The sequence below is a fragment of the Vitis riparia genome, chromosome 11, assembly GCF_004353265.1.
Source record: "Vitis riparia cultivar Riparia Gloire de Montpellier isolate 1030 chromosome 11, EGFV_Vit.rip_1.0, whole genome shotgun sequence".
Taxonomy (NCBI): Eukaryota; Viridiplantae; Streptophyta; class Magnoliopsida; order Vitales; family Vitaceae; genus Vitis; species Vitis riparia.
In genome coordinates, this window is record NC_048441.1 from 15,825,448 (window position 1) to 15,839,064 (window position 13,617).

Here is a 13,617-nt window from a genome sequence, read left to right on the forward strand (position 1 = left end):
CACGATATTCGATTGTAACTATATAAAGATCTTTGAATAGTTTTGTAGGATCATCAAATGATGCCCATATGATTTGGATGAGTTCATCGAGTAGAGTTGAGTTAGAGAGAAACTTAATATGAAAATGTGCTTTCTTTTACCGTGCAATGCACAACCCAGCTATGCAACATGTTTCTCTAGTTTATTCTTAGAAAAATAGGGAAGGGCATTTTGGATTGACCTTGCAATAGGGTTGATTTTCAATAATATGATTTTGTGATGAAACAAAAAATCATAATTGTTTTTGAGATAGTGTATGTGATACTAAGAGCTCATTTGGTTGTAATTCTAAAAAGTGTTTTTAATGTTTTTATTACTTGAAAATAATTATTTTGATAAAAAAAAATTAACCATTAGAAAAATTAAAACTATTTTCTAAAATCACCGTCAAATGGATTTTAAATACACCAAATATCCCAAAATTAAATCTTAAAGATCAAGCAAAATTTGCCTTGAAGAAGTCGAAGGATTGTGGTAGAAATCTACCAAAGAACAAACGTATTGGATTAATGCAACATTGGGAATGTGAGAAGTATACAAGTGCATTTTTTTTTTAAATAAAAAATATGAATTGTTATGAAAAATTTGAAGACCACACTTTTCAATATTTTAATAATTTAATTTATTTTTTCAAAATTTAAAATATTGAAAAGTGGTTTGAAGAACATGACAAATTTCTACTTTATGTACGAGAGGAGTTCGTATATTTTGTATATGAATTTATATTTTTAAAAATAAAAAATAAAATAGTGTATCTAAACCTAACTCTAGTAATTACCTGAAAGAGTTTGTGTTTCAAATTTGTTTAATATTATTTATAAAAAAATTTAAAAAATTTATTATTATTAATATTCGATGATTTAGAAGCTTAGTATATATTTCATACCAGATTCACGAATTCAACTTTTTATATAAAATTAATGGTGCGGCCCATTGGGCCTCGGACAAAAATCAAAGAAAGCAAAGCCCAATACTCGAGGGTGGAGAGTAGAGGAGAGGAGAGGAGAGTAGGAGTTGGGAGCAGTGAAGGGGTGGAAGACTTGGGAGGGGGGAAGTTTGGTTTTGCAGGCGGAGAAATGACGATCGACGACGACAACTCTATATACGTGGGCGGACTCCCTTACAATGCCACCGAGGACAGCATCCGCAAGGTCTTCAATTTGTACGGTGCCATCGTCGCTGTTAAGGTTTGTCTTTCTTCTCTAGGGTTTCTTTTTCTTTTTCTTTTTTTTTTTCTTTACCATCAAATTTTCCTTTCATTTTCGTTGGAAACAAAGGAATCTTTCTACGTTCTAGTAGGGGTGCATTAATAACAACCATTTCTTTATAACCTAATCCTTCCAACTCCTGAAAAGATTTGATAAATGATATGGAATTTGATTTCTTCGTCCTGTTTGTTCTGTGGCTTGTTCTTGGTACTACCAAAGAGATAGGGCTTCCTGTTTAGGTTTAGTTTGAAATTAGTGTTTTTTCATTTTGAAAGTGTTTCCTGTGCATTTGGGTCTATGGACTGGAAGGTCAATTTCAAACTAGCCTCCTGTGGATTCAGAACTGGAACCTCCATCCAATTGCATGCAAACAAATGTAGCTTAAGTAATGGGTATTTGTGTTGAGGTTTTGGCTCAATAATCAACTTCAGCTCCCAACACAGGGGCTCAGTCTGGGTATCAAATTTCAATTGCATGCTGGGCGTGCCAGAGCTTTCAGCTCAATCAACCTGGTCCATGGATGATCTGATCTTAGCCTAACCTGTGCAAAGGGCTTGGAATGCGATCCTCTGACTTTAAAATGGTTAAAGTATGGGGAAGTCAGGGACCTTCTTCACCTAGATCTTTTTCCGCTTGTCTCTTGCTGGGTGGAGTTAATAATTTTCGAGGCCATCAACTTAATTGGTCTTTGTGCCAATTCCACCAAGGTGGAGCGTTTTGGAATAAGATTAATTAAGTAAAACGAAGCCCACTGCTGTAAGTTAATAAGAGGATAAAAGTGACAAATTAATTGAAGAAATGAGAAAATGAACTCAATTTTTATTTTTTTATTTTTTATTTTTTTAGCAATTAAGCAACAAAGATTTAATGGATGGTTTTGGCTTTTTAGGAGAACGTAACAGAGCAAATGCAAAATCACATTAAAGAGACACCAAATTATGAAGAATAGCCTGTGGTTTCTGAGACAACACCACAGATATTGATGAGTGAATTGAAATGCAAGAACAGTTGTATTGAGATAAACTACTATAGGAATGTTCTTGACATTTCAGGTGTGGAGAAAGAGTCCTCTTCTTTCCTTTTGGAAGTCATATTTATAGGTCCCTCATTGTGGCATACCTCCATTACACATAGTGATTTGATGTGTCATTGGCATGTTCTTCCCCTTCAATTAATCTTTCTCCATTTGTCTCTATTTGTCATCCTCAATTTTCTGTCTACATGTTTGAACTCACTTGACTGCTGCTTTTATGGTTCCATTAGTAGGTTTTTTTTTACTATTAGTTTCTTAGACATATCATGTGTGAACAGATTATTAATGAGCGGGGCGTTGGGGGAAAATGCTATGGATTTGTTACCTTTACAAATCCTCGATCGGCAATTGATGCCATTAATGACATGAATGGCAGGGTATGTAACATCACTTGTAAACTGTCTTGTCTGTGGTTTCTCTTCTATTCTACTCTAATTGTTGTTACATTTTTAGACCTTTGACACTGCAATTTTATATTAGGATATTGATGGCCGAATTGTTGTAGTAAATGAAGTAAGGACCAGAGGTGGGAGATCAAATTTTGGTCGTGAAAGTTTTCGACGTAATTCTGAAAGGGGCATGGATTGGGATAGGGGCAGGGATAGAGAAAGGGATTATGGTCATGATAAGGACCATTTTCGGGATCGAAACATTGATCGATCTAGAGATCATGATCGAGAGAGAGAAAGAGGACATGAGCGTGCACGTGATCACGATCGAACAAGGGATCGTTTCATGGATAGAAATCGAGATCAAGACAGAGACATGGAGGACAATGAGCAAGAACATAGCAGAAACCATGACCAGGATTGGGAAAGAGACCGTGAGATGGACTGGGATCAAGATAGGGAGATGAACAACACCAACGATCACGATAAAAGTGGAGACAAAGATGAACACTCAAAGAAACGAAATGGGTAAGCTACTCTTGCTTTGTTGCGCATCATTCAATATCAATAAAAGACTGGTTATTTGGATCTTTCAATCCATAATGCAGCTATGCAACAAATTTCAAAATTTTGACATCCTATGTATGTTGACATTATAGTATATCCTGAGTTTGATGCTGTTTTTATGTGTTTTGGGTCAAATGGGTTTTACTGAATAGCACCCTTTGCACAGATGGAAAGAGCTTCTTACAATTGCATGTGTGAAAAAAATTGGCTGGCAATTTTTAGGAGTGAACTAGCCTTTTTAGGTGTCAATAAGTGGTGCATTGTGGTCCTGGCAAAGAGAATGAAATTGGTGCATGTGCTACGAGGCAAAGCCAATCTTTTATTAGATTGCATTATGTATAACTATATCTGAGCAGGTTGCTTGTCATTAGTCAAGAAAAGGGAAACTAATCATTCGCTTACATGGATTAAGTGTGCTGGACACTTTCAATAATTTTGTAGCTTCCCTTAGCTTCTTTCTTTCCACAGGTAAACCAAAGCCATTCAATGCTGTTTAGTCCTTTAAGATATGTTGCAGGCCCCAATTTTTAGACGTTTGTTAGATAGTAGATACTTATTCCTTTGGATGGGTGGCTCATTGTATATGTCTTGTCACTCCTGTGTACTATTGCATGCCATCTCTTTGGCGCTTGTTTATAAAATCATATTATTTACCCATTAAAAAAAAAAAAAATCCTTTGGATGGGTGGTCCCAGTAAGACAATAATTTCCTTTTTAGTTTTGAGAGCAAAGCTAGGAACATAAAGTTAAAAACTGATTTTTGGAGAGAAGTACAGAATGGCACCAAAAGTTGGCTCATCTTCAAGAGAGTTGTTACCCATAGTGTAGTTACATACACCACCGATATACTTTAAAGTGTGTTATCCACTTCCTGGTGATCCTCACTGACTTTCTTTTGTAATGAACATGTGTTAATCTAAAGAAAAGGGAAGAGTAGGCTAACCCAATCTGAAAAAGGAGTTATAAATGGTCTTCAACATTCTCCAAACTATAATTTACACATTGTTCAGGTCAGGACTAAGAGAACATCAATGAAGCACTAGAGATTTAATCTTTTCTTTGACTTTTGGTATCTGCAAGGAAATCCCATCAAAGGTTTGGGCACCTTGAAAAACAAAGTGAGTTGGATCTGAGTTCAAGCTGAATTCAGCCTGTTTAAGATTCAATCAAAAATTGATTTTCTTTGAATGAGTTGTGATGTACAAGTACCTTTTTTATTAGTATTTCCTTTGTCCTACTAAATGAGAAACAGCTAATAGCAGATATATGTATGTTATTTTTCTAATAAAATTCCAAATGTGTTCATATGATGACAGCCCAACATGGACATGTGATTCATGTTAACACCAATCTCTAAGGACCACAGTTCACCCATATCACAGGGAAACATGACATGGCAGTTGATAGAAGTTACACAAAATCAGTGAATGTAACATCGACTTTTGTGTGTGCGTGCATGTCTGATTCCTGCGTGTCTGCTTTCTTGGGGGTGATTTTGAGCCTGGGCTTATGGGGTTCAGATATTTTCACATCTCCATGTTCAGTGCCCTTTAAATGATTGTGGGCAAATTTCACTGTAAAACCTGGTTTTTGCATATCCTTGAAAACATCCTTTGCTCTTAAACTTCATATAGTCTTACTCCACCACCTAAGCTTCCTTGTTGACCACAATGGCATATGAATATGTCGTTTGCTTTTTTCCTTTTAGCCTTTTTGAGCTTTGCGAGGTGCTTCTTAATAGTGTCAGTTTGTCTATCAAAAAGAAAAGAAAAGAATTTGGGAATTGATCCTAGCAACACTCTCATCATTGTGTCTTTGCTTCCAAAATTGAGCTCTATGCCTGAGAGCTGAGACCCATTTTTTATCTCTCCTTTGTCAAACTCCACCCTGTACATGATCAGTTTTTAAAAGCTTACGGCATGGCTCCCAGTCACTTTCTAGGACCTTCAATTACTCTCTTGACACCATATTTTCACTTCATCACTTATCTCCAAAGTCTTCCTTATTAGCAGGCCTCCAAAGCTGTTTTCCACACCACCGTATCATCCTTCCAGATCGCTTATTAAGGTGTCTTTTATGAGCAATATGGTGGTCTTGTAATAAATTCATAATATGTTTTTTGGGTGGTGTGCATAGTACCAACCGTGTTTTTCCTCCTATATTACTATCATACTTTTTTTTTTTTGATAAGTAAAGAGAAGTATATTAAAATGAAAGAGGAAACACCAAACTAGTGTCCTCTAGGTATACAAAGAGTATACAAAAGCAGCCCCTCGACTCCTATATTACTATCATACTGTCATGGTCCTTAGTTTCTTTTATGCTTAGGCTTGGCTTTCAATTCTCAAAACGTGTGCTTTGACTGTGGCATGTACCCATTAAGGAATCACATAATATCTAGACAATATATAGTTTATTTTGTCTCATTTGCCCAAAAAAAAAACCTATATTTATATGTATGTATGTATTCTTATAGCCCTATATGTAGTGCTAGTTAACCTTAATAATTTTTATTTGATAGGTAGAACCTTGATGATTAATTTAGGGAGAGGCTGGTAATAGATTTCCACTAGATGTTCTCTTCTACAAAATATATATCCTATTTATTGTTCTGAGTACTTTTTGATGTATTTAACCTAGGTTTCCTTATTGTTTTGTACTAGTTAAGTAGCATAAATATCTCTTGAAATGATATTTAGAAGGAATCACATTGGTGTCATTGGGTGGGGCTTTATTTGACTATATTTTTGTTTTCTTTATGTAATTTCAATTTTAGTGGTCGGCATAGCAGAGGACTTTCATCAGATTCAGATGGTGATTATCATGACCAGGTAAAATAGTATCTTTATTTTTTTGTTGTTTAGACTGCCAAAAAAAAGAAAAAAACATTCAATCTCTTGTGTAGCGTCTGGTTTTGGGGACCTTTTTATTTATTTAATTTGGCTGCTATTTTCAGGTGGAAGAGGTGGATAGATCAATTCAGAGGCGGGAAGAACTCCAAAAAGAGGTTTGCCTTTTTTTTTTTAAGTTTTTGAATATAAAGACATGCCAATATTTTGTGTTCTTGTTGCTAATTGGTAGGCTTGATGTTGGTTTGTCATGGCTGTACATTGAATTCAACCTCTCAACCCAGAAAATTGCCAGAAACTTGTCATGGTAGCTGTGCTTGTTATACTCATGATTTTCTAATGGTAGTTGATCATGTCATGATAGCTGCTCTCTTTCTCTCTTTGTTTGCATTTTTTAATCTAAGGGAAACAACTATCATTTAATTGTGCTCTTTATACGTTCCAAATCTTCTTCTTCTTCCTTCAGATCCACTTTTAATTTGTGTTTGTAAAGATAAATTGAGCATGGTTATCTGATGCTCAAAATCATGGCAGTTGGAATTTGTATCTTTCGCTGGAAAAAGAGCAACTCCTCTTTAACACCTATTGTGGCCTGTGGATATTTTCTTTTGAAGCTTAAAATCTATGAATCCCATTTCTTCTTGTGAATTAAGTCACAGTTATTATTGGAGCTGATTTTTTCAGTTGGTCGAATGGCTAACCCAAAGGAAAGGCTGAACTTGATTATCTGATGCTCAAAATCTTAGAAGTTGGAACCAGTATCATTTACTGGAAAAATATCAGCTCCTCTTTAACACCCACTGTATGCGATGGGTATTCATATGAATTTTTTTTAAGCTCACAATCTTTGCATTTGGTACTTGTCATGAAATAAGCTACAATTTTTTATTTTTTTATTTATTATTTATTATTTATTTGTCTGATAGGCAAAGAAGAATATATATATTAACAGCACCAATAAAAAAGTGTGAACACAGTACACAGGAAGGAGATAAGCTACAGTTATTGTGGTTAATTTTGTCAATTGGTCACATGGCTAACGCAAAATTCAGATTTGGCAAAGGCCTTCTGTTATTTGCTTCACCAGAAGTTCTTATTTGCTGGACTAGATGTAAAATGTTGCTGTTAAAATGCTGCTGCCACGTGCTATAATCTATGTTCCTTCATTATTTATAAATTTTTTAGCCATCATCATTTTAGTAGTTGAAGATCCTAAGGGCCCATTGCCTTGCCAGATATCTCAGATGGAAGAGAGGTTGGAAGAGAAGCAACAACTTGTTTTGGACTTACAGAAAAAATCCTTGGTAATACATGTTCTGATTACATGGTACAGTTGTATTCTCATTTGGGTGCATAAAATGTTCCATTTCTGTCCTGCATATCATTACTCTCAGACCTTTTAACGTTCATAGACTGAGCCTGCTTCACTTCCCTGCTGAGAATTTAATGACTGCAGAAATTGGAGGGCGCATTGACTGCTGCAAAGAAGCTATCTTCACAACGTCAGTTGCAGTTGACCAAGGTAAATCTCCTTGTTTACCATTTTCTATACCTAAATTATGTTCAACAATGCTTTAATTAAGATAATGGTTGTGCTCTGTGAAAACTCTCAGCTGCATAGATGTTTTCTGCAAGTAAAAGAGAACACTGAAAGACTTAAAAGCTGTGAACAGGAACTCCAGGTTAATCTCTCCACTTTGTGTTTTTCATGATTCCTTACAGTTATGGAGCCAGGCTTACTAGATTATTTTTGGAATCAGATGCATGCTTTTGCATGATGTACACAATGTTGTAAAATTTGCTGCATGAAATACCTTAGAACTGAACCTCATATGTGATAACTCATGCAATTGTGTGAATTTGGTTTTATCCTTTCTTTTCTATCATCTGCATAATAGGGCCTTTTGCTTCTTTAAATTGCTCCCAAGATCGATCATTCTATCTTGTAACATCGCTTTTGCAGAGTCACATAATTTCTTATTTTTATACATATTTTAATCTTTAAGAGGTTGGCATCATTTTCATTCCATGTATTATATGTAAGTGGTTGGTAACTTGCATATTTATTCCAGTATCGGTGGTAGCACCCATATTGTGAAGCAATATATAGTCCAAACAGGTTGAAATGTGCGATCCTAATCTGTCATAACAGCATATGTACATAGTACTTGACATCCTCCTCAAAGTGCTTCATGTTATAATAAATTAACATGCACCCTTCGTGATCTTGGTCACAATCAATATTCATTTTCTTAAGTAAGAAGGTCATTCATGATCAAAGGATACAAAACTTCCAACTCTTAAGGTCTCATTGGATACTAGGGAAAAGTTGATGTCAAAATATTGGATTTGTTGTACTGCAGATTGTTGAAATGGGTAATCAGTCAAATTTCCCAAAATGTGTTAAACCAGGAAGCTTAATTTTGTTCATAATCCATGAAGGCATGAATAGTTTGTCACTTTGAATTCTTTAATTTGCTGCATGGATGAGGAATTAAGGATGCCACAACAGTTCACTTATAAAACATTTTTTGCATGCAGACTGTTCTTGGTGCAGCAATGATGGAAATCGACATTGTTGATGATGTTGGCTTAAGAGATGGTATCCTAGAAAATGGCAGAACATGATGTGGCAGTGAGCAGTAATGCAGGCTGTAAAGTATATGCAGTTTTGCCTTTGGTAATGAGTATTCATATTTTCCTGCCAATGTTGGCACAAAATCTGCTGGCCTATCAAACTTATTATCAAATTCTAGATGCAGGCTGTAATGCATTTGATGGGGCATTTGTGTTCAGTTTTGCCCCCTGTTGTCAAAAGTCAGATTGTCCTGTAGATATCTGTTGTGAAATTGCCAGTATGGTAACTTACTATTACCAAACATGATCTAACATCGAATTTTATGGTTGATAAGTCTCTCCTGTTTTAATGTTGTTTTATGGAAGGCCCATTTGCTGAATGAAGGGTTACACATGGATGTGATTAACGTTTCACTTTTTATTTTCAGGATAATGTTAGGCTACTTCGTTGGACCTTTTATACCCTATCTTCCAATATGAAGATGAGGTCACATGGAAGAAGGCTTAAGAGAAGAAAATCATATTCAGTAGGAAAATTAAATCTTTATCAAGCTCTTCCTTTAACTGGAAGTGAAATACTTTGTTTAAGTTTTAACACTAAGATTAGCCCATGGTGTGAATTCTAAGTGGGTGGGTGCTCAGCGTGTTGGTCAATTAAAAGAACTGTTTAAATGAAACAAGAAAAAGAGAAAATAAAGAAAAGGGAATGAGAAAGCAGTGGGAATGTTAATTCGTTACGTACAAAGCTTCTGAATGAGATGTGGAAAGAAACCCAGTCCACCACTTTTGGGTGACCTGCTCTGCGTTCCTTCTCTCTTTTTGTGGCCCAATTTCAACTTCCTCGGTCCTTGATATGTGGGAAAGAAAAGAAACACCATAGGATTTATTTATTTATTTATTTAATAATGATTTCATATTAACACAGTGTTCTGTAAAATGAATTCTAAGAAAATAAAAGGGCTTTTATGAATGAATCATCCACGAGAGTTGTAGGCTACAAATGGGATACAGACGAATGGTCCTTATCCATAAATGTCCATCTTCGCAAAAGACGAAGATCTCAGAAAAACGCCAAAATCCATATAATCCAATGTTCAATCTTTTTTAAAATAGGACATGAAGCATATTTGTAAAACAAAACAAACACCCACTTTTTCCTTATGCCCTCTTTACCCTCTCTCACATATTTAACATTATAGAGAGGGAAAAAAAGAAAAAAAGAAAAAAAATAGAAACCCTACCTCTGCTCCTAATCCTGACCCTAAACCTAGCCGTAGAATGGTAGAAGCCTAGAAGGCTTAGAAGTTAGAAGTTGAAAGTAATCGCACTTCCATCGCTCTATTACTCTCTTCTCCATCATCTCTCAACGTAACCAACCCTTTTCTCTCTCCTCCATTCTCACCACTCTCACCCTTCCAGCTACTGCTCTCCGACTTCCCATCTTCAATGCTCTCCGAACGGTCTCCTGCCCCCCTCATGTCGGAGTCCGGAGAGCTCTGTGTCTGGGGAGAGGCCTTGTACATGTGGAGCTGGTGGTGGAGGCTGTGGTGGTGCAACTGGTGGTGGGGTTGGGCGGGTGCTGCGTAGAAGTCTTGGGGCACTGGGGGACCGCAGTAGTGTGGGGAAGTGTGGGACGGTGGGTGAGCGCCGTAGAGGGTGGGGCCGCCGGTGTGAGCTGCGGTGGCGTACTCTGGTGGGACCCATATGCCTCCTAGGACCACCAGCTGAGGGGCAGCGGCTCCGGCGGCTTGTGGGCTTGGGCTAGGTCGTCTAGTGTGGAGTCTGTACTTCTGCAGATGAAAGAAACAAAGCAATATCAGTCTATCGGTCTATCAGTATTGGTTACTGAAATATTTCATACGGACCCGTACCCACAACTTTGTCAGCTTCAACCCAGTACGAAGACGTTGCCATGTTTCACGCATGTCTACACATTTGATATGAGGATCAAAGAAATAGAAAAAGACAAGAGAAGAAGAGAGAGATTTTACCTGCAAATGGCTTTTAACTTCATCATTGGTCAAACCGTCAACTTTCATCAGCTCTCTGATTTGCTTTGGGGTGGCCACTGTTTCCATTATCACAACAAAAAAGAAAAATCAATAATAGCAACAATGATGATTCGCTGATGATTGTTTGACTGTCATTTTAGGTTTTTTTTTCTCCTTTTTCTTTTCTGAGACCATAGTCACCGTATCATAAAAACAAGCAAATTACCTTGAGAACCACCGAGCATCTGAAGGGCATTTACAAATCGCCGGTGCAAGTCCGGCGACCAACACCTCCTAGCTTTCCTGTGAGTTTGAGTATTGGCGGTGGGAGCTGCAGCTGTGGTCTGTGCTTCTGATGGAGTAATTGCTGCCTTTACTTGCTCCATTGTCGCACCTCCATTCACAACCTTACCACAATTCTCCCTCCTTGAGAAGGCTATTCCGTTTTCCGTCTCAGAACATTTCTTCTCTTCTACGTCCTTATGATCAGCAGAATTAGCAAGAGCCAAGTCCGGAAGAACCCGTAGATTTGGACTTGGGCACGAGTTCCGTTCTTTTGAGAATGGAAGGAAGGCTCCTCCATTTCTCTGTTTGTTATCGAAGCCCAGCTTTGGACTAACCGTGAAGCCAATATCGGGTTCCTTGGAAGATGTTAGCGTGGATTGATGCTTGGTTTCATCGCCTGCTGGGCTCCATAGTTGAGCAGATGTCATCCAATTGGCCTTGTCGGACATGTTTGATGTTTTTTCCGAGCCTTTCGGGGTTGAATGCTTGAGGGGTATGAATTCTTCAAGAAATGGTCTTGCCCCTTGATTTGCTCTGTAGGACTGCAGCTGCTGCCTTGAAGCCTCCACAGCTATGGGAAAAACAATACAACTTCATCTTAATAACAAAAAATAACATCTACAATAATCAGCTACAAAGAGATGAACTCAAAAAATAAAGTTCCAAGTTCGCAGAAAGCTATTTCTCATTTCCCTTCATGAAGAAAAGATAAAGAAAGAAAGAAGAAAAATATTAAAAGCTAGACAGGACTTGCGGAGGGAAGATGAATATAAACAGGTATGCATTAAAATAATTCTTCTTTTACGCTCTCTGAATCTTATAAGGTCGGGGATCATTCTAGGTCATATGCATCCATCATCAATAAGATTGTTACTAAGCTTCATATGATATCTCAAATTCCATAGGAGAAAAAAGGTTACCATCCGTGAGAAGTTGCATGCAGAGAGGTAGCTCGCGCTTGAAGACCTCGATCTTGAGGCGTTCTTCTTCGAGACGAGCAAGGAAGTCTTCAAGCTTTTGGGTCTGGTCAGGCTGGTCTCCAAAGGATTTTAGCAGCAAAGAATAGCTGTGGGGTTTGCAGTCAAGGCTTAGTTCGGAAGGGGATGCCATCATTTACGTGAAACTGTAGAGAATTGTATATATATTCTAGCAAATGCTCATGCTCATGTAGGAACAGGATGTGTGGGAACAAAGAAGAGCATAAGAGGGTTGGTGGCCTATTTCTTTATAGGTTTGAGTTCAAGTAGAGAGATATAGAAATGAAGAGGGAGAGAGAGAGAGAGAGAGGAGAGGATACGTTATTTGTGAACACAAGGAGGATCGAGGGAGGATCGCCTTCTTTTTAGGGGTGAGTTCGAGGGAGAATAAAGTAGGGTTTTGAGAGGGGAAAAGAAAAAGCAGGAGATAAAGCAGAGGGATGGTAACTTCTTGCAAAGAACAAAGGCAAAAGCTAAATGTGTGTGTGTGTGGGAGTGGTCAGAGAGAAGGGAATCAATTGGCATGACACACGAAGGGTCATGTGCTTAGACCCTGGTTTTAGAACCTTTGGACTACTCTTGGTACCATTATATTCAAAATCACCATTACAAAAGGTGATTCTTCTTCTCCTTCTCTTCCACATCTTCACCCCCCACCCCCCCCCCCCCCCCCCCCCCCCCCCCCCCCCATTTTTTTTATCCTTCTCTTTCTTTCATTCTAATTTTTTTTTCCCTTCTCCCCACCTCCCCCTTTTTTTTCTCTTCTTACGCTTTGTTATACATGAGTCACCAGTTACCATCAATTTGAAAAGAAGTTTTTCATGGAAAGTTTCATTAGATCATTAACGGAAGAACTAATTGATGGCTAGGATCAAGTGATGATCATGTGAAGATCAACCAGCAAGAGGTGATCAGATGTTGGACAGGTACATCAAAAGTTGGGTGCATGGTACTTGGGTGGCATCCTTACCAAAGTATTCTTTCAACGTTGGAGATATAAAAATGTGTTAATGATTCTAGCATTGTTAATTAATCAAATGCATAGGAAAAAAAAAGGGCATATACCATATGTTTTACAACCATTATTCAAATGGTGTTTAGTATCAATGCACCATGAAACTTTCTTTTTTGGCTTCAAAAGTTGCATAATTGTGTTGTACATTTGAGTGCATTGAGAGAGAAGAGAATATCTAATCTAATTGAAACATTCACTGTAAAAGAATATAATATTTTTGGGCCTAAGGAAGGAATATCTTAGTTCCAATTCTACGACTCTAAATTAAGGGAACACACCCACAAAGCTTAAAGAAAAAAAAAAAAAAAAACCCCAACCCCAAAAGAATATTAAAGCACCCTAAGCGATGGGAATCTTCTTCTGCTACTCACTTTTGTGAAGTGGCTAGGAAGGTAAGAAGATTCTCCTCCATTTAATGCCACGACCTTCAATCCCCGTTTTCCAACCTCGGCTCTGAATCTTTCCACAAGAAATTCAGTCTATGTAAATTAATTTGCTTTTGTGGTTAATGAACACGTAGAAGATTAAAGTAGAATGAATTATTTCTTTTAGCAATGATTGGGTGAAGATGGAGGAGGAAGCTGTGGGAAGGAGATTAAATGGACCCAGAGTGATGTTTGGGGTGACAGAAACCTTTTTATCTGGGGAAAACGAAAATTAAAGGGGAAAGAAAGACTGCATCGAATT

General features: G+C 37.5%; 2 protein-coding genes across 2 annotated transcripts; one reads left to right on the top strand and one right to left on the bottom strand.

Annotated features, from left to right (window-relative positions):
• The first annotated feature begins 1,051 nt into the window (after positions 1-1,051).
• LOC117925603 (serine/threonine-protein kinase fray2) lies at positions 1,052-9,042 on the top strand. Its single transcript, XM_034844665.1, has 9 exons — positions 1,052-1,226; positions 2,559-2,657; positions 2,761-3,197; positions 6,013-6,067; positions 6,193-6,243; positions 7,321-7,389; positions 7,542-7,607; positions 7,699-7,767; positions 8,627-9,042. The coding sequence occupies exons 1-9, from the start codon at positions 1,116-1,118 to the stop codon at positions 8,711-8,713; spliced, it is 1,044 nt and encodes a 347-aa protein (XP_034700556.1). The 5' UTR covers positions 1,052-1,115; the 3' UTR covers positions 8,714-9,042.
• Positions 9,043-9,722: 680 nt separating this feature from the next.
• On the bottom strand, positions 9,723-12,219 carry LOC117924684 (myb family transcription factor EFM). Its single transcript, XM_034843388.1, has 4 exons — positions 11,859-12,219; positions 10,880-11,509; positions 10,654-10,730; positions 9,723-10,452 (listed from the first exon to the last, which is right to left on the bottom strand). The coding sequence occupies exons 1-4, from the start codon at positions 12,049-12,051 to the stop codon at positions 9,961-9,963; spliced, it is 1,392 nt and encodes a 463-aa protein (XP_034699279.1). The 5' UTR covers positions 12,052-12,219; the 3' UTR covers positions 9,723-9,960.
• Positions 12,220-13,617: the final 1,398 nt, after the last annotated feature.

What these genes read in the sequence shown, in the direction of transcription:
- LOC117924684 (XM_034843388.1), bottom strand. Translation starts at nt 12,051, where the DNA reads ATGATGGCATCCCCTTCCGAACTAAGCCTTGACTGCAAACCCCACAGC. An exon ending in CATGCAACTTCTCACGGATG is followed by an intron (nt 11,510 to 11,858) that starts GTAACCTTTTTT and finishes TTTTTCCCATAG; the next exon opens with CTGTGGAGGCTTCAAGGCAG. An exon ending in GATGCTCGGTGGTTCTCAAG is followed by an intron (nt 10,731 to 10,879) that starts GTAATTTGCTTG and finishes TAATGGAAACAG; the next exon opens with TGGCCACCCCAAAGCAAATC.
- LOC117925603 (XM_034844665.1), top strand. Translation starts at nt 1,116, where the DNA reads ATGACGATCGACGACGACAACTCTATATACGTGGGCGGACTCCCTTAC. An exon ending in TTAATGACATGAATGGCAGG is followed by an intron (nt 2,658 to 2,760) that starts GTATGTAACATC and finishes ATTTTATATTAG; the next exon opens with GATATTGATGGCCGAATTGT. An exon ending in CACTCAAAGAAACGAAATGG is followed by an intron (nt 3,198 to 6,012) that starts GTAAGCTACTCT and finishes TTTCAATTTTAG; the next exon opens with TGGTCGGCATAGCAGAGGAC.